This window comes from Xiphophorus hellerii, chromosome 16 (genome assembly GCF_003331165.1).
Source record: "Xiphophorus hellerii strain 12219 chromosome 16, Xiphophorus_hellerii-4.1, whole genome shotgun sequence".
NCBI lineage: Eukaryota > Metazoa > Chordata > Actinopteri > Cyprinodontiformes > Poeciliidae > Xiphophorus > Xiphophorus hellerii.
In genome coordinates, this window is record NC_045687.1 from 774975 (window position 1) to 802198 (window position 27224).

The following is a 27224-nucleotide window of genomic DNA, read 5'->3' on the forward strand; positions in this document are numbered from 1 at the left end:
AAAGAGCTAAAAAATGAAAAAAGTCTTTATTAACGTAAATGTTTGCAGTAATTTCAGACGTGAGCTAAATGTTTATGTGGCTGTTTTTTCCTGTTGAGTCAGAAATGAATATTATTTAATCTGGAAACTTTAATTGAAGTCAGTAAAACGACGTTTTCTCTGATCCAGAACCAAACCAGCAGCATTTTGTTGCTGCGCTGCTGAAACCAACAGACTAAAAACTGAAACTGGAAATAATGAAAGTTCAAACTTCCTTCTGCGTAACAAACATTTGATTATCATAAAGGATTAATTAGAAACATAAAAAGCTTCTCAGTTTTCTCTATTTTCATTTAAATTAAAAATAAGTTTGTTAAATCAGTTATATTTCTGTTTCTCAGGACATTTATGGTTCTAATGATTCCAGTTTAAATGTGTTTTATTATCCAACAACATACTGCTGGAAATATTATAAAATTATGAATAGAATTAAAATATCTCTTATAATTTATTCAGATAAAAACCTCATCTAAAGGAACCTGGAGAAAAAGCAGCAACATTTACATTCAGAAGAATCAATGTTTAGTTTTAAAAGCATCAGCTCATAAATAATATTTATTTATATTTATTGTCCCACTCTGGAGAAATTCAGGAGTGGAAAACTAACATTTAGATTCACATCACATAAAAATATGAAAAACAGAATCAGAAATGACATCCTGGAGCACAATAACATCAAAACAGCAAAATCATGAATAAATCATGTTCATATTAAATGATTAATATAACAATAAAAAGTTGTTACAACAAAAATATTTTATTTGAAGGTAAAAACTATAAACGTTGTTTCAAACTGTGTAACTAATGAATTATCAGCCTGACAGTCAGAACTTTGACTGGATCGACTCCGTCAGCATTCAGTCCTCCTTACCAGCAGGGGGCCACAGCACAACATCACGTGTGTTGTGTCCCATGCATGTGGCGACAGTGGAGAGGAAAACTTCTCTCCAACAGGAAGAAACCTCCAGCAGAACCAGAACCAGAACCAGGAGAAGTTTTTATGTCCAGGAGATTTTAAGACCTGATATAAGAAATTATGTTTTACTAATAAAGATAAACAGATTTAAGGTGTAAGCATAAAGAAAGAGGAAATGAATGCTTCAGACTCACAAACTCTTATTTATATATAATTTAATCTGAAAATTGGGAAAATAAAATGTGACTCAGTGGAACAAGTCGAGTTTCTCTCCAGAAAACATTTGAGCAATTAGCTAATTAAACGTAGCATGAAGCAGAAATATTTACTGATTCTGGATAAAATGTGTCAGTTTGACTGGAGGAGACGTTTCTGTCTCAGATTAACTGGAGTTGGTCAGACTAACACCACATGAAATCTTCACTCAGACGTTGTTTTAAAATCTCTAGCATGTCTTTTCACATTAATTGAAGAATTTTCAGCTTTTTAAACATGAACTTTAAATCAGAGAAAAATGTTCCAGTCATAGAAAGAACCTGAGCTGCAGGCTGCAGCATCCTGCAGGCTGCATGGCGGCTTCCAGGAACGTGTGAGGCAGCGAGCGGCTGACCTGAATCTCCAAACCGCTCACACACACACCCCCACACACACACACACCCCCCCCCCCCCACACACACACACACACACAGCAGCTGCAGGTAGAAACACACATCCGCCTCACACCCTGTTACTCAACACCGCAACTCTTCTCTCTCTCAGAGGAAGAGCTGCAGGTGTAGCTACTAATGATTTAACTCATAAAATCAGTCACTGAAACTCTTTTCCTCGTCTTCCTCTTCCTCCTGCTCCTCCTCCTCCTCTTCCTCTTCCTCCTGCTCCTCCTCCTCACTCTGTCTCCTGCTGTGAAGAGATGAAAACATGTCTTACTTTTCTTTATCAGGCTGTGGTTCCTCAGGGCTCAGTTCTTGGTCCTCTGTTTTATTTGTAGCCGCCTCCTTTTTTGCCTGTTCTTAGAAAACGTGGCGCCTCATTCTGACGGCTGGTTTGTCTCCTAGCAACCAATAAACCATTAAAACCACACTAAAGGCCTACACTGTAAAAAAAACACAAAATCTTGTCAAGTTTTTTTCTGTCTTCTGTCTTTGAACACTTGGAATAAGACAAAGTTATGAATGTCCAGTAGTTTAAGTGAGTGAAGTTAGTTAGTTAGCTTCTATATTTTCAACAAGATATGGAGTTTTGGTTAATAACTCATGAATATTGAAAGTAGCTCCACAGGCAGATTGTTTCATTTATAACAAGTTAGCATGTTAGAAGCTCCTGTATTTTGCTGAAAAGTTACTTTTAAGTTTGTTCACTTATGTCCAGTTATTAAACCTTCTGTGCTGAAAACTAGACAAGAATACTTGGCTTGATTTTGTGTTTTTGCAGTGCAGGTAGTTTTCACTTTGAGCTTTTTATTCGGGTCATTTCATACAACTAGAGTGAGATTTCTCAAAACTGCAGCGTTTCCTTTAAGTGAATTTATTTTTGTAATTCCAATTTGTGCAAAAATAAGGTCAATACAAATGAAACTTATGTTGGACATTGGTAAATTTAAAACAAAAACATTATATAATAATAATAACAATTTGATCACAAAAAATCATCTCTAAACATATTTTCATTAAAACTCCCAAAGTCTGATCTGTAACCTTAAAGATGTCCTGTGTGTGTGGGGTGTGTGTGTGTGCGTGCGTGAAGGCGTGAAGGCGTGTGTGTGTGTGCGTGCTATGGATCTCTGGCGCCCTCTTCTGGACATTATCATGTTAACAGATCATCTCAAGAATTTGAAAATTATATATATATATATATATATATATATATATATATATATATATATATATATACTGTATATATACTGTATATATATAGTTTATAGTTATATATATAACTTTTTACTATTTGTACTTTGGTACTTTTCAGAACTTGTACGTTTTACTTTTACTTGAGTAAAACAGTCCAACCTGTACTTTACTTTTACTAGAGTATTTATTTTTTCATTAAAGTGTTTGTACTTCTACTTAGAGAATGTGATCCTTTGACATCTCTGTCCATGTTTAATAAGTTTGTCCATGACGTGCTTATTAAAAAATGTACCATAAATTTGTTTGAAATACATTTTCTTCATTGTGTCCGCATTAGAAATGATTGATGCTCTAACAGCAAATGGTTCAGTTTTAGTCAAGGTTTTCCAAACCGTCCTGGAATTCCAGGCCTTGAACCGAAACCTTCGTGATTAAATTATAACCCGCAGCTGATCCGTTTATTGTTCTGTCTTCCAGGAGAAACCAAAGGAAAGCAGCTGTAACGAACATGTCTGCCACCAGGTGGCGATGTCGGTGCAGAAAACTGCAGAAGCAGATTATAGCTTATGGGCTCTTTGCACCTGCCGCGCTGACGTCACAACCGCATGCGCAAATGCAGCTCTCTTTTTTCCGCTTTGAGTTACCATGACAGCTAGAAAAGACAAAGTCGTATTTCAGACGCAAATAAAACAATACTATGAACATTGCTGTCTTCCTAATATAATGGGCTTTTAAGTTTTCATGGATTTCCAAGCGGTCCTGAATTAAGAAGACGGTGGCTTGTAAATATTGTTGCTACCAGTTAAAGCTAACGCTGCACAGCAAAGTTTACAGCCTTCACTTCACTCCGGATCAACTTCTTCAGCCTAAAGCAGAAGGTAAAGGAGCCTCCTGTGTTATTTCCATGGAATCACTTCTGTATTCAGCCTGAAAGAGTTTATGGGAACCAGAGAGCAGACCAGAGCCAGACAGCCGAGCTACTGACCCGCCTGTACACACTGCTGTAAACACCGTCCTGCTTCACAAGAACATGCAAAACTAATAAAGCGAAGTAACACGGAGACCTTAAGGAACACGGCCATATTTTTCTAAAAGCAACAACTCTGAACCTGAACAGTCAGCTGAACTAGAACTCTGACACCAGAGCTGCTCTACTGTTAAGCTATGGGCTTGTTGTTCCTCAGGCTTCAGAAGCAAAAAGCCTGAACCGTAAAATCCCCGTTACTTGGTCTCTGACACTAACGACAATAAACCACGTAATATACTTGAACATAAGGTAAAAACATTGTCCGTTAGAATGGATGAAAAATGTTTAGATACTTAAATAGCACATTTTTACAAGAAAAATGTCTAGCATAAGCTAAAGCTAATGTTAGCCACAAAGTTTAAAGAAAGTAAAACTCACCTTCGTATCTGTGTATAACGAGGCGAACATCTTAAAATCTTTCTCCAGCTTATTGTCGGGGCTTCAGATCGATGTTCATCATTAACTGTTACCTTGGACAAGCCCTGCAGACGCCCAGGGTGAAGAGCCTTTTTCAATAGATCGGAAACGATTGAGCCGCTTTTCCCTGAACTCGGAAGCTGAGGAGCAAAGAGCCCATTACCTTCTTTGATCAAATGCATGCAATCCAAAAGTAAATATTTATTTTTAAACGAGACTTAGATATTTTCAATATTTCTGTACTTGTTTTAAAATAAATAATTTCTAACTTAAATTTGTTTTCTAAATGAAGTTAAAAAATAGCTTTATATTTTCTGTTACAAACATTTTTATCTGGATACATGCACTCACAGTGCGATAAATAGTTCCTATTAAATATTAAAGGAGATAAATGTGAGGAAGATAGATTAAAACAATAATTCAGCCAATTTTTTACGTTCAGCAGCATGACTGAAAATAAAAAACTTTATGAGGTTCAGGTCCTTATTACAACTTTATGTTTTTTCATATCCACAACTTGAGTAAAACAAATTAATCAAAAACATTTTGGGATAACATTTCCCGTTTTGATTTTAATCTAAATCTACTATGAACAACTAAATGACTAAAACACAGAACAGAAAATAATTCATTTTCTCTTTAAATTAATTCTTGTTTTTGTCTGATACCTTTATATCAAGCTCCAACACAATTTCCTCCATAACTTTCCCAACATTTATGACATTCTGGATGTTAAGCTGAAATCTGCTGCAGCAGCAGATGGTCCTATTGTTCAGAGAATAAAGAAACAGAACAAGCTGATCATTCATTTCCATGTTCAAACTAATCAACCACTTCAGCTTTTGTGGGATCTGGGTTAACTTAGATCGTCTTCATTTCAATAAATATTTTATGCAAGATATGGATTCATGTCTTGTTGACTAAATGCACAAATTTGATATTTTTATTTAAAAATTTGAATTTTACCCCTCCAGGGCGTCTTTTGTGGGCTCTAGTGTCCCTTATATGAAAGTAGGCTGACAGGAAAAGGGGGAAGACATGCGGCAAATATCGCCAGGTCCCCGACGGCCGAGTCGGGGACTCAAGGCCTCCTAATGTGGGTCGCGCTATCCCCCACGCCATGAGGTAGATCTCAGCCGGCTGGTGAGAGAAAAAGTAGATCTTGGTCTCAAGAAGTTTGGGTCCCCCTGATGTAGAGAATGTGTGGATCTGCCGTTTTCCTCATGGAGCGAAAACATTCTGCTGTGACGTGCACAATGTTGGAGGCGTCGCGTGACTCAAACACCTTGATCTCATCCAAAAAAGATAACATGAACTTGTTAGTTCCTCTGTCCATTGTAGCAGCTGATATATTGTGAAAATCCGGTAGAAATGATGCACTAATCGAGTCATGTTTTCATAGAAACAACGGCCCGAGGCTTTGTTTGTGAGACTTGCGGTCACTTGGGTCGGTTGTGGGCGGAGCTTGGTAAGGTCCATAGAGTTTGTTGGGAATAGTAATGTTATAGATTCTGAAATGCTATTATGATTATGAACATCTCTAATGTTAGTTTTTCCAAAGCATAGTACATGTTCAAGTCTGGCCATTAAATGTTAACTTAGCTTGCCATACAGAGTGTGTGATTTAGCCCCGCCTCCTCGTGCTCGTGACGTCACTGAGGAAGCTCGCGCTCCAGCGGCGGCAGGTTGCTCCATCCCCAGTCCGCTCAGTCAGCGCTCCGTGTCGGACGTAACGGCTGCCGACGTGACCCGGGATGGAACTTCACCGCTTTCCCAGAAACTTTTTCCCGCAAACGGACTGCCGGTTTACTGCTTTCCGGATTCCAATGTCGACGAATTTTTATGTAAACTTCTGAAACTTCTCCGGGTTTCCTTCTTTTCCTGTGAAGGAATGTGAACTGACGGTTGGAGACGGTTCGGGTAACGGTCTGTGTAACGGAAGCTCGAGCGGTTTTCCTGCTTCTTTTCCCGTCTTCTTCTGGGGGGAAAGGTTGCTTTGTGGATTACATTTTTTTGATTTAGAGCTTTTCTAATCCCAGAAAGTTCCCGTCTCCCACCGCTAGCTGTAGCGGGGCGGCGGAGGGAGAATGCGAACCTCTGCCCACGTCGCCTCTCTCGGTGGTTCCGTCGTGTTTCTGTAGACAAACTGAAGTCAAACGATGATTTCTGAGGAGAGAAGCGGCCACGTAAATAAACAAACCCTCAACTTCCCTGTGGGTTTGCTCATCCGCTCTCCCAAAAGGCGCCTGGCCAAACTGGGGAGGAAACCCAGTAATGGATCTGTCCAGTAAGTTCAGTAATTTACAAATATTTACTTTTAGCATTAGATTTAACTGTGTTTTAGCCATATGCTTACAGCCAGCTTCCATCAGAAAACAGCTGCATATACACGTTTAAAAAGTGAACTGATTGGCATCATGAAATAATTGATTTGAACTCATAATATAAGAGCTGGTTCCACCTCAGTCCCCTAAAGTAACTTCTATAAGTTTTTAACTATTTAATTCTGACACATACAAATTTTAAGGTTGTAGAAAGTTAACCTGACTATATCAGTTCTCAAATATTGATTTAATTTATTAGAGAGCTTTTCTGTATGTGAAAAGGTTATTGCCTCCTGTAGATAATAATAATTGGTTATCTTCCATCCAGTGTTTGGAAAACTTTAAATCAGTTTTTTACATCATTGTGAAGGAATGTTGACTCTCCTTTTTGCAGAAATGCTTCAATCAATCCGCATTTAAAGGATTTTGAGCATAATTGTCTGTTTCCTTTAAATCGGGGCTTCATTTGTTGCATTTGGATCGTTCAGTCTGGTCCACTTCATGTTGTCAGACCAGTTCTGTTTCAGGGGTTTGTTGATTCTACTCATTTTGCAGTAACCAGGGTGTGTTCAGTGGGACTGAACTAAAAAATGTGGTTAATAACAGTTTATATTTTCAACCCCATAATATAACGAGGGGAGATATTTATTTTTTCACATAGGGCCAGGTTGGATAACTGTTTTTTCTTACTTTTAGAGTGCAGTCAGCTGGTAATGTCTCTAAACTCATGATGGTGTCTGGATTTAAAGTCATTTTCTGCCTTCCAGCACTGTTCTAGTGTTTTAATGCCTCTTTTAACAGAGTTTAGGAGGAGATGAAACTTATTTAAACCCTTTACTAGACTCCTGGGTGCACACTGGGCGGGTTGTGTGTTTTTACAGAGCTAACCCGCCCAGACTGGGAACGCAGAATTCCTTTGTAATCTGGAAAACGAGGACATTTGATTGAAGTCATTTCCAGTCTGGAAAACTGTGGATAAAGAATAGAAATATCCTAAACTCTCCCACAAAGGAAAAATTCTGATGCAACATCAGCAAAGTGACAATCAAAGCAAGTAGCTGTACAGTAAGGCTGGCGATCAATCTGGTCTTTCATTTTTTAAGATTTAATTTTTGGATATTTTTGTCCAAAGCGTTCATTGCGTTTCCGTAGTTCAGAGTGATGTCAGCACGACGCCGCGCTGCGCCGCCATCTTGTTTTGTGTTTTACTGCTTGCATTTATTTGGAGTATTTGGGCCAGGCTGAGATTTTTTTTTTAATTACAAGAATAAAAACATACAACAATAGTCCAAATACTACCAGAGTAAAATTGCAATATTAGGAGAATAAATTTGTAATTTTATGAGAACTCTGACATAAAAAATAAGAAAAAATTAGAAATGTTGATCATCTTGTGAAGTTCTACTTTGGTTTAAGTTTCATAGGTAGAAAATACTTCATCTTTTAACACATCAGCATCAACTTATTACCATAAGCAGAGCTTTGAAATGATCAGGCAAACGACTGAGCTGCTCAGGTCAGATCACTATAACTCTATCAAAACCTTTTTCTCGTTAAAACGATTTATATCTTGTAATTTTAAGATGTTTTTTCTGGTTAAATTGAGTCTTTATTCTCCTAATTTTATGGCTAGGTTTTGTTAATTAAACTAAAATGAATCAGAACTAAACAGAATAAAGACTAAAATAAAAACGCTGTTCATTAAGGCCAGTTTCAAAGTAAATCCCATGCAGTTATTATAAATAGCTGCTGCTGTCCAAAGGACTCAGAGACATTATTACATATTATTGTTTGGTGGAAGCAGAGAGTTTGTTGATGAATAAACAGAAATGTTTGAACGCTTTGCAGCCTGACTCTGCTCCTCCGCTCAGGTCCAACCAGTCGGCCGGCACCGTCCGCTCCGCAGAGAGCGTCGGCGTCCGGCAGCCGGCCAAGAGCAAGATCCGGCGTCACAACAACCGGCTGTCCACGGTTTTCAACTACAGCCCCAACCTGCGGGAGGGGGGCCGGCGGGGCCCAACCCGGGGCGGCCCAGACCCCCAGGCTGCCGACGACCCCGCCGAGCTCTCCAGCCAGCGCTCCGTCCCGGGGATCCTGAAGATCTTCGGCAGCGACATCTGCCAGGGAGCCCATTACAAGAGCGTGCTGGCCACCAGCCAGTCCAGCGCCAGGGAGCTGGTGAGGGAAGCCCTGGAGAGGTGAGAGCGCCCCCTACAGCCCGGCCCTGGAGGCCGCCCGCCTCTCAATGCTTATCACATAAAATATATATTGACAAGTCTTCCAATTTTCACTGTAAGATAGGAAATGAATATTTGCAGTTTGAGGAAAACATTCCGTGCTTAGCAAAAATAGTCATAGTAGAGCTGCAGCCGACAATTATTTTATTAATCGATTATTCTGATTAATCATTGGATAAATAGCAATCATTATTTAACCACTAAAACCTGCTTAATACAGCTGTTCTCCTGTCGGCCAGGTACTGTCTGGAGAAAGAGGACGCCAGCGACTACGTGCTCTGTGATGTGATTGGTCAGACTGGGGCCGATCACCAGTGGAGGAGGGAATGCTTCCGGGTGGTGGGGGCCAACGAGAGGCCCCTGCTGCTGCAGGCGCTCTGGAAGCCCAAGGAGGGTTTCTTCAGGCGCTTCGAGATCCAGCGCCGCTCCACCGTGGAGCAGCAGAGCCTGAAGCATCGAGACACCATCACGGCAGGTAACCCCGTACTGACAGGTAACCCCTCCCCCGTACCGACAGGTAACCCCTCCCCCGTACTGACAGGTAACCCCGTACCGACAGGTAACCCCTGACGGACAGTGTACAAACCCCTCATTGCAGATAAACAACATTTTATCAAGTATCCTAGGTCTGGCTTCTTCTCTGAAAATATCTCAGTAAACTTCAAATAAGAAAAAAATCACTCGAGTCGCCCTTCAAAAAGAAAAAAAAGCCTGTTAGGGAGACAGGTGGGTTACCTGTACCGACTTCCCCTGTCGGTACAGGTAACCCCATTCCGTCACGGCAGTGGGGTGTGAAGCGTCTCTCTGGACATTCCTCTGTGCTCACCGGCTCCAGCAGGGCTGAATGGTGTTTGTGTTACGTCAGCGCGACGGAGCGACTGTTGATGTCAGATAGAGGGCCGCCCCGCCCCCCTGCTGTCCTCCGGTTCTGCTGCATGGAGGCGGCGCCAGTGCAGTCGAGCATTATGTTTGGGTCGGTTTGGTTTACCAGAGCAATTTCAGGGGAATTTCAGCCACTGTAAACAAGATTTCATAAACAAAAGCTCTCTTCTGTTTGTGTTTTAGATTAAGTTAAACACTCCAGAGATCCAAGGATGGAAATTTTTCTGTTCTCAAAAACCTAAAATATTTTTTAACTTTTTTTATTTAATAAAAAAAACTAAACGTATTATTTACGGTGATGTGGTTTTCTCTCTGAGGAACACTGTAAGGTTAACGAACCATCATGTCTGTTAAAACAGACTCAGGTTGTTTAAAGTCTATGTCTTTAGAGATACAGGTCTTACATTTCATTCATTAAGGTTTTATAAAGGTCTTTGAGTTGGTGACCCCTGTTGGTGACCCCTGCAGACCCTCCCGTTGTTTCTCCACGTTCAGCAGCTGCTTTGAAACCTCTCAGACGGTGACGGGGGCAGAAAGCTTGACGGTGCGTCTTGTGGTTCCAGGGGTGAACGCTCAGGCCCGGAAGCTGCAGAAGAACCGGTCCAGAGTGGCATCCCTGTTCGTGGACAGCGGGGGGGAGGACACGGAGGGCCCGGGCTTCTGGAGGAGCCTGAGCGACATGGACCTGTCGGCCACGGAGAGGGAGGCGGGCCGGGCCCAACGGAGCGCAGTCAGAGAGAACCCAGAGGCCGAGGCCGACACCGAGGTTCTGCGGCTTGGCTTGGAGAAGGAAGAGACGGAGAGCAGCGACGACAACACCACGCAGTACTCCATACACCCACCTTTCGACTTCCCCTACTTCCTGCTGCTACAGGGCTACAACCACAGACAGGTGGGCTATCGACCGGAGACAGGTGGGCTATCGACCGGAGACAGGTGGGCTATCGACCAGAGACAGGTGGGCTATCGACCAGAGACAGGTGGGCTATCGACAGGAGACAGGTGGGCTATCAACAGGAAACAGGTGGGCTATCGACAGGAGACAGGTGGGCTATCGACCAGAGACAGGTGGGCTATCGACAGGAGACAGGTGGGCTATCGACCAGAGACAGGTGGGCTATCGACAGGAGACAGGTGGGCTATCGACCAGAGACAGGTGGGCTATCGACCAGAGACAGGTGGGCTATCGACAGGAGACAGGTGGGCTATCGACAGGAGACAGGTGGGCTATCGACCAGAGACAGGTGGGCTATCGACAGGAGACAGGTGGGCTATCGACAGGAGACAGGTGGGCTATCGACCACCAGGTTAACGTTTTACTGCTACTAGAAGTTGGACTTAGAGCAGACCATTTTAATATTGATTTACCTCCATGTTCCTTCATTTGTTGTCCACTCTTAGTGTTTATGTCAGCTACTCTGAAACAAGATGATTACTGATGAACAAATATTAGAAAACTGAATCTGATCTCCATCCACCATCCAACACTCTAACACCTGGTAGGGCTGCCAGGGGCACAGGTGGCTCTCCAGAGGTCAATGGGTGAGAGGCGGGGTCACCTGGACAGGTCTCCAGTCCATCGCAGGACAACACAGAAACAGACAGGACAAGCAACCTCACACACATACACGCACACACACACACACACACACACACACACACACACACACACACCTACATTAGGAGAATTTAGAGAGACCAGTCAACCTGACAATCATGTTTTTCCATATTGGAGGAAGCCGGAGTTCCTGGAGAGAACCCGCTGTGCACAGGGAGAACATGCAGAAAGACCATAGGCTGGGAATTCAGCTTATATTTCATAAAGACCGTCAGTTAATAACGTGACGTACTACAGACGCACCAACACAACGCACCAGTCGAAACACTGAGACTTCCAACATGAAGCTCTAAATAAAACCAGACACTCTTACTTCCATTAGAGCATCAAGTAACTAGACGTTTAAAGAAACATGATTAAATTCCCATGTTGCTTGTTTTTTACAGACGGCTGTTTTGCTTGATGTGGTTGCTGCAGTTTGATGTGTACAGCTTTAAGCATTCCCAGATGTACAACCAAAGACAGACAGAATGTACAAATACTTTAACTATACACAAGCTTTCATAATTTATTGGAATACATAAATAAATACCATAAAATACTGTAGTAAAGTTTGGATCTGTTCTCCCCTTGAGCGTTTAGAGGTTGCTCAGAAAATCCCTCCAGTGTGTTAAGAAACAACATGGAGAAAAGCAGCATGAGAGCTCTGGATTATCATCTGTTAATCCCTGAGCCTCGTCACATTTTGGTTACCTGGGTCCAAGACGAGCTTTCTCGGGAAGGAGTTACAGAACCAGCAGATCTATTTCTGAATATCTGCTCTGTCATTTCGTGCCCACAGAAGTCCAAGTAAAGAAACTCTCCAGAATGTTTGACAGATGCTGACCACATCCTGCTTCTGAAACAATAATAACTCGGCATCGTTAGAGCTTTGTTTCCTGGACTTCAGGACCGGGTCGAACCACTTTCTCTCCCTGACCCGGTTCCTACAGCAGAGCTGCTCCGTCCAGCTGCAGGAAGTGCTGCATGTTTATCGCGGCCGCTGGAGGAGGAGATCGCTGACGGTGCAGGATGGCGCTAGCTCTGCGGCGCGCTGCCGGCTCCTTTCTCCTGACAATAGGCCAGAACCAGAACCAGAACCAGTGCCAAAGCAAAGAAACAAGGCCTTTCTGTGTTGTGTCAGTTGACATAAAACAGGAAGCGATAACTGATGTTATTAATGCTGGGCTGTTCCAGGCCGACTGAAGGAACATAAAGAAGCATTTCAGCTGAGAACCGTCATCCTGACGTTAATCATTTCATTGAATAAAGGAAACTGGATCATTCTGCAGTTTTAGTTCAAAATTCAAGATTATTTTAAACAACTTCGGAAATTCATAATAAATACAGATAAATCATTGAACTGCTTCCTAAAAAAAAGAAATTAAACATTTCCCTGTGAAAAAGTCAACGTTTGATCATTGTAGCTATAAATCCTCAGTTGTTACAGATCCAGAGGAGAAAGTTCATGCTTTAGGTTAACTGATTAATAACTGGACAGCAGTAGGGATTATTAGGAGATTTCTGTACACATTTGAACCAGGTGGGGAAAAAACGCTGGTTGAGAAGTTCTTCTTAAATGCAAAATATTTATATATTTTTTTTATAGTTTTGGTTAATTACAGTTCCGACTGTGTTCTTTCAGCAAACTGCATTTTTTTGAGTCTGTACTCTTACTTAGTGATTAATCGATTATTAAATTAGTTTTCAATAATCTGCTAATCTGATGAGTAGCGTTTAGCCTCGCTGCATCCCGCCTCGCCGCGCCCCTTCACCGCGCCGCCCCTCGCTGCGCTGCGCCCCCCCGCGCCGCCCCTCGCTGCATCCTGCCTCGCCGCGCTGCGCCTGGCCACGCCTTGCCACGCCTCATCCTGCCGCTCCAGGTTGTATTCTTAGCGCCTCATCCTGGTTTCCGTTCACACTGCTGGCTGATTTCCTGACTGTTACACAAGGGGATCAGTTGAATCCCAGACACCCTGGCAGGTCCAGAGGATGCGCTAAGTCTGCTGGATTAGCAGGACATAACGGTGACAGACACCATATTTAAATCTACCACAGTTTCCAGCTTCTGTAATAATATTAGCAGTTTCATCTTTACTTCATTTGTTTAGTGTAATTCTGTCTGGCATCATCTGTTATCAGGTCTAGGCTAGGTTAGCGTTAGCATGTTGACCTCTGTTTTTACAGAACTTGTTGATTATTGATCTGTAGTTATTGGCTGATTATGCCAACACAAAGGAGCAACTCAACAACTACTTCCTTTCTTATTTCAAAATAAGAGTGCTAAGCAGATGCAGCCTGGTGTTGCAGTATTTGGAAGTGATTGATTTTGATCTTGTAGGATTTTGTGATCTACCTGATGAGCGGGAGCAGCACCATCTTCGGCTGCTGCAGGGAGCACAGTACCGGAGAGGATGAGGAGCGGCTGAAGGTCGACATCCTCCTGTTTGCTCCTGATGTGTCGCCACAGCACTGCTGCGTCAGACGCCTGGACTCCAACTCCCAGAGTTCCTCAGGAAAGCAGAGAAAGACTGTGACCTTGCTGAGGCCCCTCCACGGGGCCCCCGTCACCAGAAACGGTTTCCTTTTGGACAAGGAAGTAGAACTGAATCCTGGAGATCTGATTGGTTTGGGGAAGCACTACCTGTTCCTGTTCAAGGATCCCACCAGCGGGTCGGGTTCTCCTCCTGCTCCGTCCTGGATGGCCCGGGTCCGCCCGGGCTCTGACGCTAGCACTTCCTGTTTGTCCTGCGGCTCTTGCATCACCGTGAAGCGGCTCCAGGGAAAACCGCCGGCATCCTGCTGGAGGAACCTGGAGGGCACCGAGGCTTCGCTGCGCTACGAGCTGCAGCAGGAGGAACGGGTCCTGCAGGAGATCCTGGACATGGTGGATCCCAGTGAGAACGAGCCAAAGCTGACTCCTGCTTTCCTGCTGATTCTCTGCATCCAGCGCTCCGCCGGCTCCTTCCAGCTGACTCACTTCAGGCAGCTGCTGCTCCGGATCGCCAGCCAGATCCAGCTCATTACGTGGGTAAGCAGCAGGAACGCTGACCTGAACTCCACCGCATGTTTTCTACAGTTATTCATGTGTTCATGTGATCTAACCTTTCAGGAGAAGACAAAGGAACTCGCTGCAATGCAACCAGAAGCGTGAGTCCACATCATCCAGATGTTTAACTGCTGTCTATAAAGAGAAACTAAACCAATATCTGTGCCTTACAAAAGTAATCAAACTCCTTAAATCTTTCTACATTTCATCACATTAAAGTATTTTTATAGGTGAAACATTTCAGAAACCTTGTTTCATCACATGAAAGGCAGCAAAATTAAACGCAGTCGGCCTGCCGCTGCGGACGGCCTGCAGATTAGCTTCATTTCTGTATTTCCTGTCTGTTCATCAGCAGCTCTGTTGACGATGCAGCCGATCAGCTGCAGCAGCTCAGCATGGAGGAACTGATCTCAGGTCTGCAGCCGCTGGTCCTGTGGATGGCCAACTCCATCGAGCTGCTGCACTTCATCCAGCATGAGGTCCCCCAGCTGTTGCCATGGAGACGGGACAGCATGGACCAAGGTGGACATTTTGTTTGTCTCTTTAAAGCCGTCAGGCCCTCCAGCCCTGGGAAGGTGGTAAAAAACGTTGTGTTCTTGTTTCCATCAGAGCGGCTGCAGGCTGAGCTGTGGTCCACCCAGACGGCCTGCGAGGAAGCCATGACGGTCCTGGAGGAGGTCATCATGTTCACCTTCCAGCAGTCGGTCTACTACCTCACCAAGGTCTGCCCCCCACTGCCACATGTGATGCAGGAAGCCTGGCTGTGCTAACACAACAGTCTGTTTTCACTGAGCGTTTTCCAGACCCAGAACACAATAACAGCATGGAAACTCTCCGGCAGGAAAGAGCAGGGAGGTAGAGAGCGGGGCGTCCTTTCCACTCTGCAGTATAAACACTGGCAGCAGTTATCTGGAGCTGCACAGCTTCCACCGACTGGACCTGCTGGGAAACAACCAGTCACATCATCGCTGTCCCAGACTCACTTCTACCTGAGCAAACATTCTCACATCACGCAGGATTCACTGGCACATTTCAGCAAACCAGGGAAACCGATGGTTGAACTTCAGATTCTGTCGACTGCAGGAAGTTCAGAGTTTCTGTTTCCATTTTCTGGCACATTCACGGCGCCACAAACGGCTCCGAAAAATCATTCCTGTTTCAGACAGGACAGTCAGAGTCACTGCATTTGATCTCCAGGTTTAATATTTATTAACCTTCTCATGAAACAAACAGTGGAGAAAACAGAAAAATACATTTTCAGATAATACTTAATGATTTTTAAGACCATTAACTGAAATTTATCAACAATGATAAATCAAACTCTTATCATAAGACATTTTTCTGATTCTGGGATGATGAGACTGGGGTCAAAGTTCACCATCTGACCAATCAGCTGTTTAAAGGTTTTCTCCACCAAACCTGACTGAGAAACAGGCAAAAGTTTCAGGTCAGATGTGCAGAACTGGTAGAATCAGAACCAGGATAACCTTCCACACTGAGTCAGTTGGTCATGCTGCACTGCAAGGCTTCAGAATGGCCTTAAAGATGGCCGCTTCCCTGCTGGGTCTCAGATAATTATTGTTCTTATCTATGATTATGATTCCAGACAGAGCTTCAGCCGAACCCGTTTTACTGGAGAAGATCTCAGGACTTTACCTGACTTCAGGTCTTCATGTGAACCCAGCAGACCCAAACCCTCTGCAGCAGCTGAGCGCCACTGCTGCGCCCTGACGTCTGACGCTTACTTTACCGACTTCCTGTTTGACGATTCTGTTAAGGGGCGGAGCCAGAGGCGAGAAGCTACTTTACTGATGCGTCTGCTTCATGCAACAGTCAACGCAGCAGCAGCTACCTGATCAGTTCTTATGATCTGAACTTTAACCTGATCGGTTCTTATGACCTGATTGTCTGCAGGTCGCCCTGCAGCTCCAGCGCCTCTACAGTGACGGAAACAAGAACAATCTGCTCTTTTCTTTTAAACCAGCAGATTTTATCCTGAACTGAAGAAATGTGCTCCACTGATCTGGTTTTGATTGTTAGGTTATGGATTGGTAATCAGCAGCAGTTTTCAGTGTGGTGTTTTATTTTCTCTTAGTTCTGCTGTGCTCGTCTGTATTTTAACATACAGACCATTGGGGCGTTTCCTGTAGAGGAAAGCAGCTGTCATCAGAGCAGGGAGGAGCAGAAGCAGCTCTTCCCTGTGATTTCCTGTGGATGACTGAATGTTCACAATGTGCAAATCGGATTCCTGAGGTGAAGCTGTCAGGTTTTCACCTCGACCCGTTAAAACCAGCCGCCATCTGCTGCTTCCCAGCAGGGGTCCAACATGCACCTCAGCAGACCTGCTGACTCTTCCTCAAGTTTCTATCTCACTTATAGTGTGTGTGTGTGCAGGGGTGTGTGTGTGCGTGCGTGTGCTTCCGGTGCCATAGAAACACAACATACATGCCAGAAAAAGCAGATATTTAGGTAGTTTAAAAACACACTTCTTCCCTTTATAACCTTTGACCTTTTTCACAGAAGGAGAGTCGTGCTGAGCCGCTTTTCCCTTCACCAGATCATAAACCGAGCGTAGTTTTATCTCATTAAAACAAGAAAGTTTGTCGTTCTAACGAGATTCTGCTGCTTCATTTATTTCAGTTGTGCAGTTAAAGGCCTCCTCAGTGTTCAGAGTCGTCATGCTTTTGTCCCCCTGCAGAGCATGTACCCGGCCCTGGGCGGCCTGCTGGACGGGAACCCGTTCTCTGAGGACGGTCAGCTGCGACTTCCTGTCAGCCTCAGCAACATCCTGCAGGTCCTGAAGGAGGCGCTGGAGCTCCTCTCGGCCTTCCAGGTGCATCCGGACATCTCCCTGCAGCTCTGTGCCTACCTGTTCTTCTTCATCAACGCTTCGCTGTTCAACAGCCTCATGGAGAGAGGTAGCAGCACACCTTAGCTTTAGCGTTAGCTTTAGCGTTAGCGTCCCCAGCCTTCTGAATGCGGATCATGGCCGTTTGATTGTTTCTCCCTTTACTTTAGCTTTTGGCAAACTTCTATATGTTTAATATTTGCATTAACACAGACTGGATGTTTTAATCATTCAGGAAGTTTTTCTGTGAACACAAATCTGAATTTATCTTTAAAATCAGCTTTTATTTTGAAGGTGGCTACTGTACCACCGTCATGCATGTTGTAATGTCTTAGACTCTTCAGCATCTGCCCTCGGGTTGCCATGTTCTGGTCCATCAGGTCAATATGTTATTATTCATGGAAACAGTTTGAGTGTTTGTATGAATAATAAAGTAAAGAACTTTACAGAAATGAATGTTGGCAGGTAACATGTTGAAATGTTCATTATCAGACTAGATGTAATGTCAGATCTTAAAACTGACTTTATTACTGAACCAGCAGGAAATCTGAGCCGCATCACAGCAGCTCGTTTTTATTTCTCATATTTAATGTTCGGGTTCTGTGTATGCTGGCCTTATGGGCTGCTTTGGCTAACTGGAGGTTCTGCTTCTTCAGGGTCCGTGGCCGGGTTCTACCAGTGGTCCCGCGGCGTGCAGATCCGGGCCAACCTGGACCTGCTCATGGACTGGGTCCAGAATCAGGGCCTGGCCAACATGGCCGCTCAGTTCCTGCAGAAGCTGTCCGCCGCCGTCAATCTGCTGGCCACGCCCAAAGAAACGCTTCTGCAGGTCAGCTCACACCCGGTGGGCGGAGCCACACTGACCCTCCGGGGTTTTATTCCCTCAGGTGTCCCATGTTTCTGTTCTAACTATTCACATCATCAGGATCTTAGTAATCAGTTCTGATTCTGGACGCGACTCGCTGCTCTCTCGTTGTTCTGCCTCTGAGCAGAAGGAAACGGCCTGCGGGAAGCCGGCCAGGAAATGTTCCTGTCATGACATCATGAAGCTGTAGCCGTTCCTGCAGATTATATAATCCAGAGTAAATCCTGGAGCGGAGTAATGTTTAACCTGGGGCCGCCTCACATCCTGTTGGCTTTTATCCAGCCGTTCAAACCAAACATCCAGAAAACCGTTTGTCCAGTTCCTGTCAGACTGCTCTAACTCCTCATCCTCCCTAAGCAACGCGTTCTCTTCCTCACCTGTTTAGGTTCAGCTGCAGGTAAACAGAAAACACCCACCGCCCACATTACCACTGAAATCTGATGGCTCAGGTTGCCATGTTGTGGCCGTTCTGCTCTCGGGTTGCCATGTTGTGGTTGTTTAGCCCTCAGGTTGCTATGTTGTGGCCGTTCTGCCCTCGGGTTGCCATGTTGTGGCCATTCTGCCCTCGGGTTGCCATGTTGTGGCCGTTCTGCCCTCCGGTTGCCATGTTGTGGCCGTTCTGCCCTCGGGTTGCCATGTTGTGGCCGTTCTGCCCTCGGGTTGCCATGTTGTGGTCGTTCTGCCCTCGGGTTGCCATGTTGTGGCCGTTCTGCCCTCGGGTTGCCATGTTGTGGTTGTTTAGCCCTCAGGTTGCCATGTTGTGGCCGTTCTGCTCTCGGGTTGCCATGTTGTGGTTGTTTAGCCCTCAGGTTGCCATGTTGTGGCCGTTCTGCCCTCGGGTTGCCATGTTGTGGTCGTTCTGCCCTCGGGTTGCCATGTTGTGGTCGTTCAGCCCTCGAGTTGCCATCTTGTGGTCGTTCTGCCCTCGGGTTGCCATGTTGTGGCCGTTCTGCCCTCGGGTTGCCATGTTGTGGTTGTTTAGCCCTCAGGTTGCCATGTTGTGGCCGTTCTGCTCTCGGGTTGCCATGTTGTGGTTGTTTAGCCCTCAGGTTGCCATGTTGTGGCCGTTCTGCCCTCGGGTTGCCATGTTGTGGTCGTTCTGCCCTCGGGTTGCCATGTTGTGGTCGTTCTGCCCTCAGGTTGCCATGTTGTGGCCGTTCTGCCCTCAGGTTGCCATGTTGTGGCCGTTGCCCCTGCGTTTGGACAGAGCGTTGCTGTGAGACGGAGCTTTGGGATGAAGTTGATCCTCAGAGGATTAGAGGGAGTCGGAGGGACTTTAGTTCAGGATAGAAACGGTTTGATGAGCTTCACATGAAGGTTTGGCTGAGGAAGCAGAGGTCAGTTAAAGTAAGGTTTTATAAAGACTCTTCCTGCCCACCTTCCTACCTTTATTTAAAACTCATAAGCAAACATCATCATGTTTCTATTTGTTTCTACTGGTAGTTAAGCTTTTTGATTTTCAGTTCAGTTTGTTTGAATAGATCCAGATCACTGCAGTGAAGCATTCTGGGACAGAAACGGTTGAACAGAATCCAGACCAACTTCTCAAACTTCAGTATCTCTTTAGATTTATTTGTTATTTTCAGGAGACCTCAACCCGTTTCCTCATTGTGTGATTCTGATCCGTTGTGTTGTGGAAATATGACAGGTTTTAACTCTGATGAACTCAAAATACCCGAGCCTCGTGTTGGTAGAAAATGTTCCTGTGGGTCAGGCAGAAGGATTTACCTCCAGTAGAAAATCCCTTAGACTGAACAGAGCGTCCTGTGGCGGCCATCTTGTTTGTTAGGAACTGTGAAAATCTTGTTCCTTTTATCTGCATTCCAGCTCAAATGCAGATAATTTGACCCTCAGGGCATGTTGTAGTATGAGATGTTAGTCTGGCATGTTGAGTTGACACCTGTTTCCACAGCATGACTCAAAGCAGCAGCCAGCGGCTCCATGCTGCTGACAGGCTGAGGATTTCAGAAATATCACCACTCTGGAATGAGATGACTTGTTGTGGTCGCTGCAGAGCGGGACACGAATCCGTGGCTTTTAGTTTTCCATCGGCAGCGGCTGCTGGAGCTGCTGCAGCTGCTGGAGCTGCTGCAGCTGCTGGAGCTGGAGCTGCTGCTGTGGTGGTGCTGTGGTGGATAACCCAGACTACTGGGGCCTCGCCTACTATTGTCTGCCAGACAATAACTGGCAGACAAACCATCCAGAGACAGTTTTAGGTTTCTGTTGTTAACGAACAGATTTAAAACACCGCCTCCAGTTGGACTCGGCCGTCACACAGAAAGTCTTACTTCCTCTAATTCAGCTGGAAACATTCAAAGAGAACCATGTGACATTTCTGCTGCAATCACAGAAAATCTCCACTGACTCTCGTTTCCTCGGGTTTTTCCTCATCTGTTGATGTTTTTCACCACCAGCAGCGACGACCTTTCTGTCTGCCCCTGCAGGCGTCCTGGGCGTCCCTCAGGGCGGAGTTTGCCACCCTGACGCCGGCTCAGCTGCACCACATGCTGAGGGAGTACGGCGGCGGGAAGCCCCGCCCCCCTGGGTGGAGCCCGCCAGCGGAGGAGGCGGAAGACGCGCTCAGGACCGGTGAGACTTCTTAATTTTTCTAACTGGAGTCTCACTGGACTTCCCAGCATGCCTTGTGTCTGGCTCAGCTTGCCCCCCTGCTGCAGGACAGCATTATTACTCTGCCGCCCCGAATCGGCCCGGCCCGGCCCAGTACTTTATAGCAGTGGTCCCCAACCACCGGGCCGCGCAAGAAATAATGAACTACTTCCAGATGTTTTATTTTGAAAATCCTAAACCGGATTTTACTGGTTACGTCTTGCGCATCAAAATTGAGCCGCCAACTTGCAGCAGAATGAGTAACAAAACAACATCGGAGTGCTGCACCCCCACCCGGTACGCAGCAAAATTGCGAAGGGCTGACCGGTCCGGTTGGGGACCGCTGTTTTATAGGACCGGCGTACCAGCAGTGGCTACTGGAAGTTATTTGGGTCCATTTTCTGTTCTTGTTCTGGTTTGGGTTCCGGCTGCGTTCTCACTGCACGCGAATCAAATCCCACTTTTCTCACAGTATGAACCAGTTCCGGCTTTTCACCACTAAACGGTCCGATCTGTTCCTCTTCCAGATGTGGACGGACTGAGATCCGATTGCTTTCTGCAGTCAGAACCATCGTTCTGTCTGGCTTTTATCAGACGCGTCATAAACCTGGACATCTGAAAATGATAATGATGAATCAGAAACCGTTCGCTGCACTCGCAGTTAATTACTAACATGAACCACCACAAAACAGTCAGACTCCAGGAAAAACTGGAAATTGAGCTTCCAGACCTGCTGTGTGACCGGAGACTTTGACTAGGCCACATGAACAGCTCTGTTTCCTGGGTTACCGGGTCCTCCGGGTCAACACTGAGGTTAAAGAACAGTTAAACGTCCTGATCTTTACATGCTGGATTGATTTCTGTAGCTGTAATTTCTATGAAACTCGTTTGGACCCGTTTGGACCCGGCTGTTCCCAGGATCTCACTGTTGACAGTAAACTGGAGCAGCAGGAATCCCAGCAGCTCTGATGTGGCTGGCATGTTTGGACCTGATGAACGGAAAGCAGGCAGGAGAAACACGATGACAGAACCAACGGGAACACCACAGGAACCCGGCTGGACCGGACCGGACTGGGCCCAGTTATGCTGAACCCAGTTGTTCTGATCCGGTTCCAGCTGGTTTCATCGATTCTCATTCTTTTTAAAAAAGCTTTCTAAATACTGGAGGAAAAAGATTCGCTGCTAATGAGTCCAGAGCTGCAACCAATGATTATTATTAGTAATCAATTATTCTGATAATTAATCAGGTGTAAATATTGGCATTTAGAAACTGAAGCTTTTTATACATTAATATTAGAAAAACATTCAAATGAGAAAATAAACAATAAATTTCCTGAACGACAATAACAGCAAAACTTCAGTGAACAGATTAAAAATATTCGTATCAATCATCAATACAGTCGGGCTGATCTGTTATTGATGATTATTGATTATTGATTGCTCTGTGTTATTATTGATTATTGATTGCTCCTTGCCAGCGGACGTCCTGCTGAGTCTGGACAGCCATCCTCCTCTCATCCTGCCCAGCAGCAGCTTCCAGCTGGAGCCGGGTAAGGTTCTGTCTGACCCGGTTCTGTTGGAGCAGCTGGCCCGCCTGCAGGACTGGATCGGCCGACTGACTCTCAGTGAGACCCAGAGCCCAGGTTCTGTTCTGGAGCGGGTAAGGAGGTTCTGTGACCCAGGTTGGGTCAGGAAAAGCTTTGGCGTCTCTGACCGGTCCTGTGTCGCCCTGACTCAGGTTACCGACGGACCGAGCGGCGCCAGACCCGCAGCGACCCGTCCCGGTCCGGACGGGGAGTCCGACCCGCTGTCCTCTGCAGAACCGGGTCAGCGCAGAGGGTCGCACGGTGACCTGAGCCGCTGCGAGGCGGTTCTGACCCAGAAGCTGAAGAACTTGCAGCTGCAGAGCGCCCTGCCGGGTCCGGCTGGCACCGGATACCACAAGAGCCTGGCTCTGGACCCGTCCTGCCTGCTGACGCCGCCCAACACCCCGCAGGGCCCGGAGCCCGGCGAGCCTGAGGCACCGCACACAGGTAAGGTCAGAGGTCAGCGGCAGGCTTCTGTCTTCATGAGGCCAAACATGGAGAACACGACCCGGTTCTATGACCCGGTTCAGCTGCACGGCTTCAGCGCTTTATGAGTTCCTCCTGAAGACACGGTAAAGGTTTAGAGCTCAGCCTCTGATCGGCTCGGACCGATCCAGATGTTTCTGAGCCTCAGAGGAGGAAACATCTGCAGCGCCGCAGGAACTTCCTGTCTGATCCGCAGGAATGCTAACCCGGCGCTAACCAGGCGCTAACCAAGTGCTAACCCGGCGCTAACCCCTAATGCGCTCCGTGACCGCCCTCGCCCCCTGCTGGGTGCTTCTCTGCCTTTTTACAGGCGTAAGCAGGAGGATTTGGTTGATCTTCATCAGGCGTCTTTACTCTCATTGGCTGCTGTTGTTTTCTCTGAGCTTTTATGGAAAGCAGTTTGGCTAAATGCGTTAAGGCGTTAGCCTGAAATCCAGCCATCTGGCACCGTCACCGTCTGCCTCTAATGGCTGCTAATTCCTCACCAGTAATTACAGTCACATAACTTTAATGTTCAGTCATTTACATGCAGAAATAATACAAATGTTTTAGTTCTCATAGGAGAACGCCTGCAGCAGTTTATTGTGACGTCATTTATTATTTGAGATAAAACAGAATTTCTCAGTAATTTAAATATTTTGCCTGATTTAATGTGATCATCATTACAAATATATTCATGTGTTATTGTAGTATTAACTGTATTAACTAACGTAGATAATGTCTTATAAATTAATAAGTTCTGGGTATTTGATATTAACTAATATTTTATATATTTTATACAATTTTCCCAATTGTTTGGCAACCTTGTTGGCTTTGCTTCTGTTCTCCGGTTCACCTGTAAAGGTTTAGCCCCGCCCCCAACAAAATGTTACTCCACCGAAATGGGCGGAGCCAGGTGTGGGGTCAGGGGAGGGGCTTATCTGGGGCGTGGTCAGGATGGGGAATTGTTGCTGCCACTATGTTGCTTTATTTAGCAACTTTTATTTTAAAACAGCCCCTGGCTGCCAGTGTAGCAACTTATTTTCTGTTGTTCTGTTTTTAGGCGACATGTGAGTCACATTTCAGCCCACAGAGGGCAGCACTGACACGGGTTCAGCCCAAATACTCCAGAATTAAACAAATTTATACAAAAATGTCAAAATTTGCACAGAAATAAGTTAGACAGTTTACCTGCAAAAAAGTTAATTCAGCTTTTAGTTGCTTTTTAAACACCCACAATCCTTTGCTGCATGACCAGCCCCTCCCCTCCAGTCAGTCCAGTTTGACCCACTGGTGCTGACGTGAATGCCGACAAGTCTTGCTTCCTTATTATTATTGATAACTAATATTTTTGCCATTTCTTCCTGGTGGGAGCCGAGTGGCTGGATCCCGATGGATCCCAATGGATCCCAATGGATCCCCGGCCTGACCCTGGTCTCTGTGGTTCTGCCCAGATTAGTAATCCTTTAATCTGTGATGTCAGGACGGACAGCAGCGGCCGGTCATGGGAATTTCCAGCTGGGTTGGTGCGTGGAATCTGAATGTGAGCGGCTTTGTTCAGGGCCGGCCCGGCGCGGCCCGGCCCGGCCCGGCCCGGTGGGGGCTGAGGGGGGTAGGGAGGAGGAGAGGAAGGACGATAACCTGATGCTGTTTGACTGTTTCAAGGTTTCATGGTCGGTGATTGCTGCCAGACAAAAGCTTCATGATGTCACCGCTGAGTCATCGGCTCCACCCAGTAATGAGGGTTTCTACTGGTTTATTCCCAGTCTAACCACTGGCTTTGGTTCTTCATTCCAACAGTCTGGGAACAGAAAAACTTCATGACCTCATAAAATCTGTAATGAACTTTGTTTACGCAAACTAACAGTAGAGCTGGGCATTTATCGTAAAAAACGTCCTGATTTATTTATAAAATTCAATTAATGTTTAAGAAAACAAACTGTTAGTATTATCGAAAAATTATTTTCATTTATTTCCACTGTTCAACAAAACCAATAAATATTAAAAGTTTGATTTGAATCCAGAGAATTTGTGGCAGATTTTAAATTGAACTTTAATTCACTGACTGTCCAACATCTGGCTGACAAACTGGAGACGAGACACAGAGCACTTCTGGACGTCTCCATCAGGACATGCTGTCCCCAGGAGGACATGTTGTCCCCAGGAGGACATGTTGTCTCCAGCTGTCCTCTCTGCTCTGTGCAGTCGGTGGAAGCGGTGATGCGGAGCCGGGAGACGCGGCAGCAGAAGAAGATAGAGAGGAAGTGTTCACAGTGGAGATCCACAGAGGGCCCCACGGCCTGGGACTGGCCCTGGTGGACGGGACGGTGAGACACCAGGACAGTAATCACTCCTTAGCGTCTCTACATCAGAACATCGTCTTTATTCTGTGATGTTGCAGCAAACGGCACTGAGAATGAGCGGCATCTATGTGAAGTCGGTGGTTCCCGACTCTCCAGCAGCTCGCTGTGGGAAGCTGAGGACCGGCGATCGGATCCTGGCCGTCAACGGCGCCAGCCTTGTTGGAATGGAATACAGCACGTAAGACAGCAGAGACAGCTGCATTCACTCTGCATTCACTCTGCATTCATCCTGCATTCGCCCTGTTAATGCTAACAGTTTAGCAGCTTCCTAACCGGCTGCCATCTGCTTTCAGAGGCAGAGAGTTGATCCGTTCAGCAGGAGACGCTCTGAGGCTGCTGGTGGCAAAGATGGACACCGGCTGCAGCTGCAGCAGCAGGAATCCAGCTGCAGCTGCAGCTACATGCTGAGAGCAAAGAGAGTCTTCTCCTCCGACTGCAGCACCGAGCCGAGGTTCACTGGATCCACCAGATGCAGCGCCGCTGCTAGAAACCTGCTTTCTGCTGCTGCAGCTTCGGTCTGGCCTGCAAACTGGGAGGAAAACCTTCAACTGCTGCAGCTGCTGCAGCTTCAGGCTCAGATCCAAACGTTTGCTGTAAACACGTGAAAGAAGCAGCAGCTCAGTAATCTGTAAAATGTTTTCATGTTCTGCTGCCTTCATGTTTTATAGAAACTGAATTGTTTCGCCGCTGTTGTTCTGCTTCACAGAAAAGTGAAACTGGATTTATTTAAATGTTCATTTGATCTCAGAAAGATTTTGACTTTTTATCTGCTTCATTATTTTAACGTCTGAGTTTATTCTGGGTTCATAACTGTTTATAGTTTTGTAAAAGTCATAATTCTCCTGAAGAACAAAGTTTAGATTCTAATCATCTCATTTAACAGGAAGTTTTAAATGTTTGGTTTTACTCTCCAAATGGAAACATGAACAAAGTTCATCTCCATAAAATAAAAAGTTCATTTATTTCAGTAATTCAGATTAAAAATGGAAACTTGATCAAATCTGTTTTTGTTGATGATGGCTTCCAGATAAACATTGCTGCGTCAGCAGACAGAAGGTTTCTGCTGGAGGAGCTTCTGTTTGGGCTGAGCAGAACCGGCCGGGTGGAGCCTGCAGCGGGCCGGGCGGAGCCGCTGCCAACGGGTGGAGCCACCGCCCGGCCGCCTTCCAGCGCCCTGCGGTTTCCAGCCTGGCACGCCTGGGGACCCCGGGGCCCTGAGGTTCAGCACTCCATAAACACTGGAACCAACACTAACGCTAGCAGGCTGCTGAGCTGCTGCCCCCTGCTGGTCTTACACTGAAACGCCTCATGCATTCTGAACATCTTTGTTCCTCAGTCAGAAAACATGAACAGATTTCCTGCTCACTGCACTTTGTGATGAAATGTGACTTTCATTTCCAGCAGGACTTTAAAAATCTGCCTAAAGATCCAGATGATTTTCTGGATTCAGAAATTTAACCCAAAATTAAAGATCATTATGTTTCATCGTGTTCATTGTAGGGTCTATAATTAATTACATTTTCATCAAGAAAATAAATGTTCAATTCAGAAACACTCTTTGTTGCAACGTTATGGAGCAAACAGACGGATGACATTTTTATAGTTTTTAATCTGTTCAGGATCTTCAACCATCAGTTTGGAGCAAAGAGTTTCAGGAAGTCCTGGTTATTCATGGAGCTTCTTTAGAAATGTTTACTGTGGATGCTGACATTAGCATTAGCTGCTACATGTTAGCGTGCTATTTTAGGCTAGCATAGCTTCTCTGACAGTTAAACTCCTTTTTGCACAACTTGAACACAACAACAGTGTTTTCCAGCGTCCAATCAGGCTGGTCAGAAAGAGACATTGACCCCATGAGGCTGAGAGAAGCGGCTTCGTTCTCGCTGCTGTTAGCGGATGTAGCGTGTGCGTCCGATTTGTGGATGTACCAGAAACGCATGAAAGCAAAGTTCCAGTGGAAAACCTATGTCTAATTTTTAAGAAAAGGAAAAAAGCAGTTAACATTTTTAACACGTTAAAATCTATGTGGTTACTTAATCAAAGTTAACATGTTAAAGTCATAGCCCTAATTAAATGCACAAATTATGTCAAAATCAGTCCAAATGCAGAAACAAAGATTTCTACTGTCTGGTGTTTGGTTCTGGAGCAACAAACT

General features: G+C 45.4%; 1 protein-coding gene across 2 annotated transcripts; it reads left to right on the top strand.

Moving 5' to 3' along the window:
- The first annotated feature begins 5914 nt into the window (after positions 1-5914).
- radil2a (Ras association and DIL domains 2a) lies at positions 5915-26559 on the top strand. 2 transcript variants are annotated; one of them, XM_032587730.1, is made up of 16 exons: positions 5917-6533; positions 8442-8768; positions 9047-9282; positions 10253-10581; positions 13628-14317; positions 14399-14436; positions 14688-14857; positions 14945-15057; positions 17034-17253; positions 17840-18012; positions 20493-20637; positions 22134-22315; positions 22394-22688; positions 24912-25033; positions 25108-25247; positions 25363-26559. In XM_032587730.1, the coding sequence occupies exons 1-16, from the start codon at positions 6406-6408 to the stop codon at positions 25475-25477; spliced, it is 3423 nt and encodes a 1140-aa protein (XP_032443621.1). In that variant the 5' UTR covers positions 5917-6405; the 3' UTR covers positions 25478-26559. The 2 variants fall into 2 exon arrangements, with proteins under 2 accessions (XP_032443620.1, XP_032443621.1); XM_032587729.1 differs by having other exon boundaries at positions 5915-6533; positions 14691-14857; positions 22134-22688.
- The last annotated feature ends 665 nt before the right edge of the window (positions 26560-27224 follow it).

What these genes read in the sequence shown, in the direction of transcription:
- radil2a (XM_032587729.1), top strand. Translation starts at nt 6,406, where the DNA reads ATGATTTCTGAGGAGAGAAGCGGCCACGTAAATAAACAAACCCTCAAC. An exon ending in CCCAGTAATGGATCTGTCCA is followed by an intron (nt 6,534 to 8,441) that starts GTAAGTTCAGTA and finishes TCCTCCGCTCAG; the next exon opens with GTCCAACCAGTCGGCCGGCA. An exon ending in TGGCCCTGGTGGACGGGACG is followed by an intron (nt 25,034 to 25,107) that starts GTGAGACACCAG and finishes GTGATGTTGCAG; the next exon opens with CAAACGGCACTGAGAATGAG.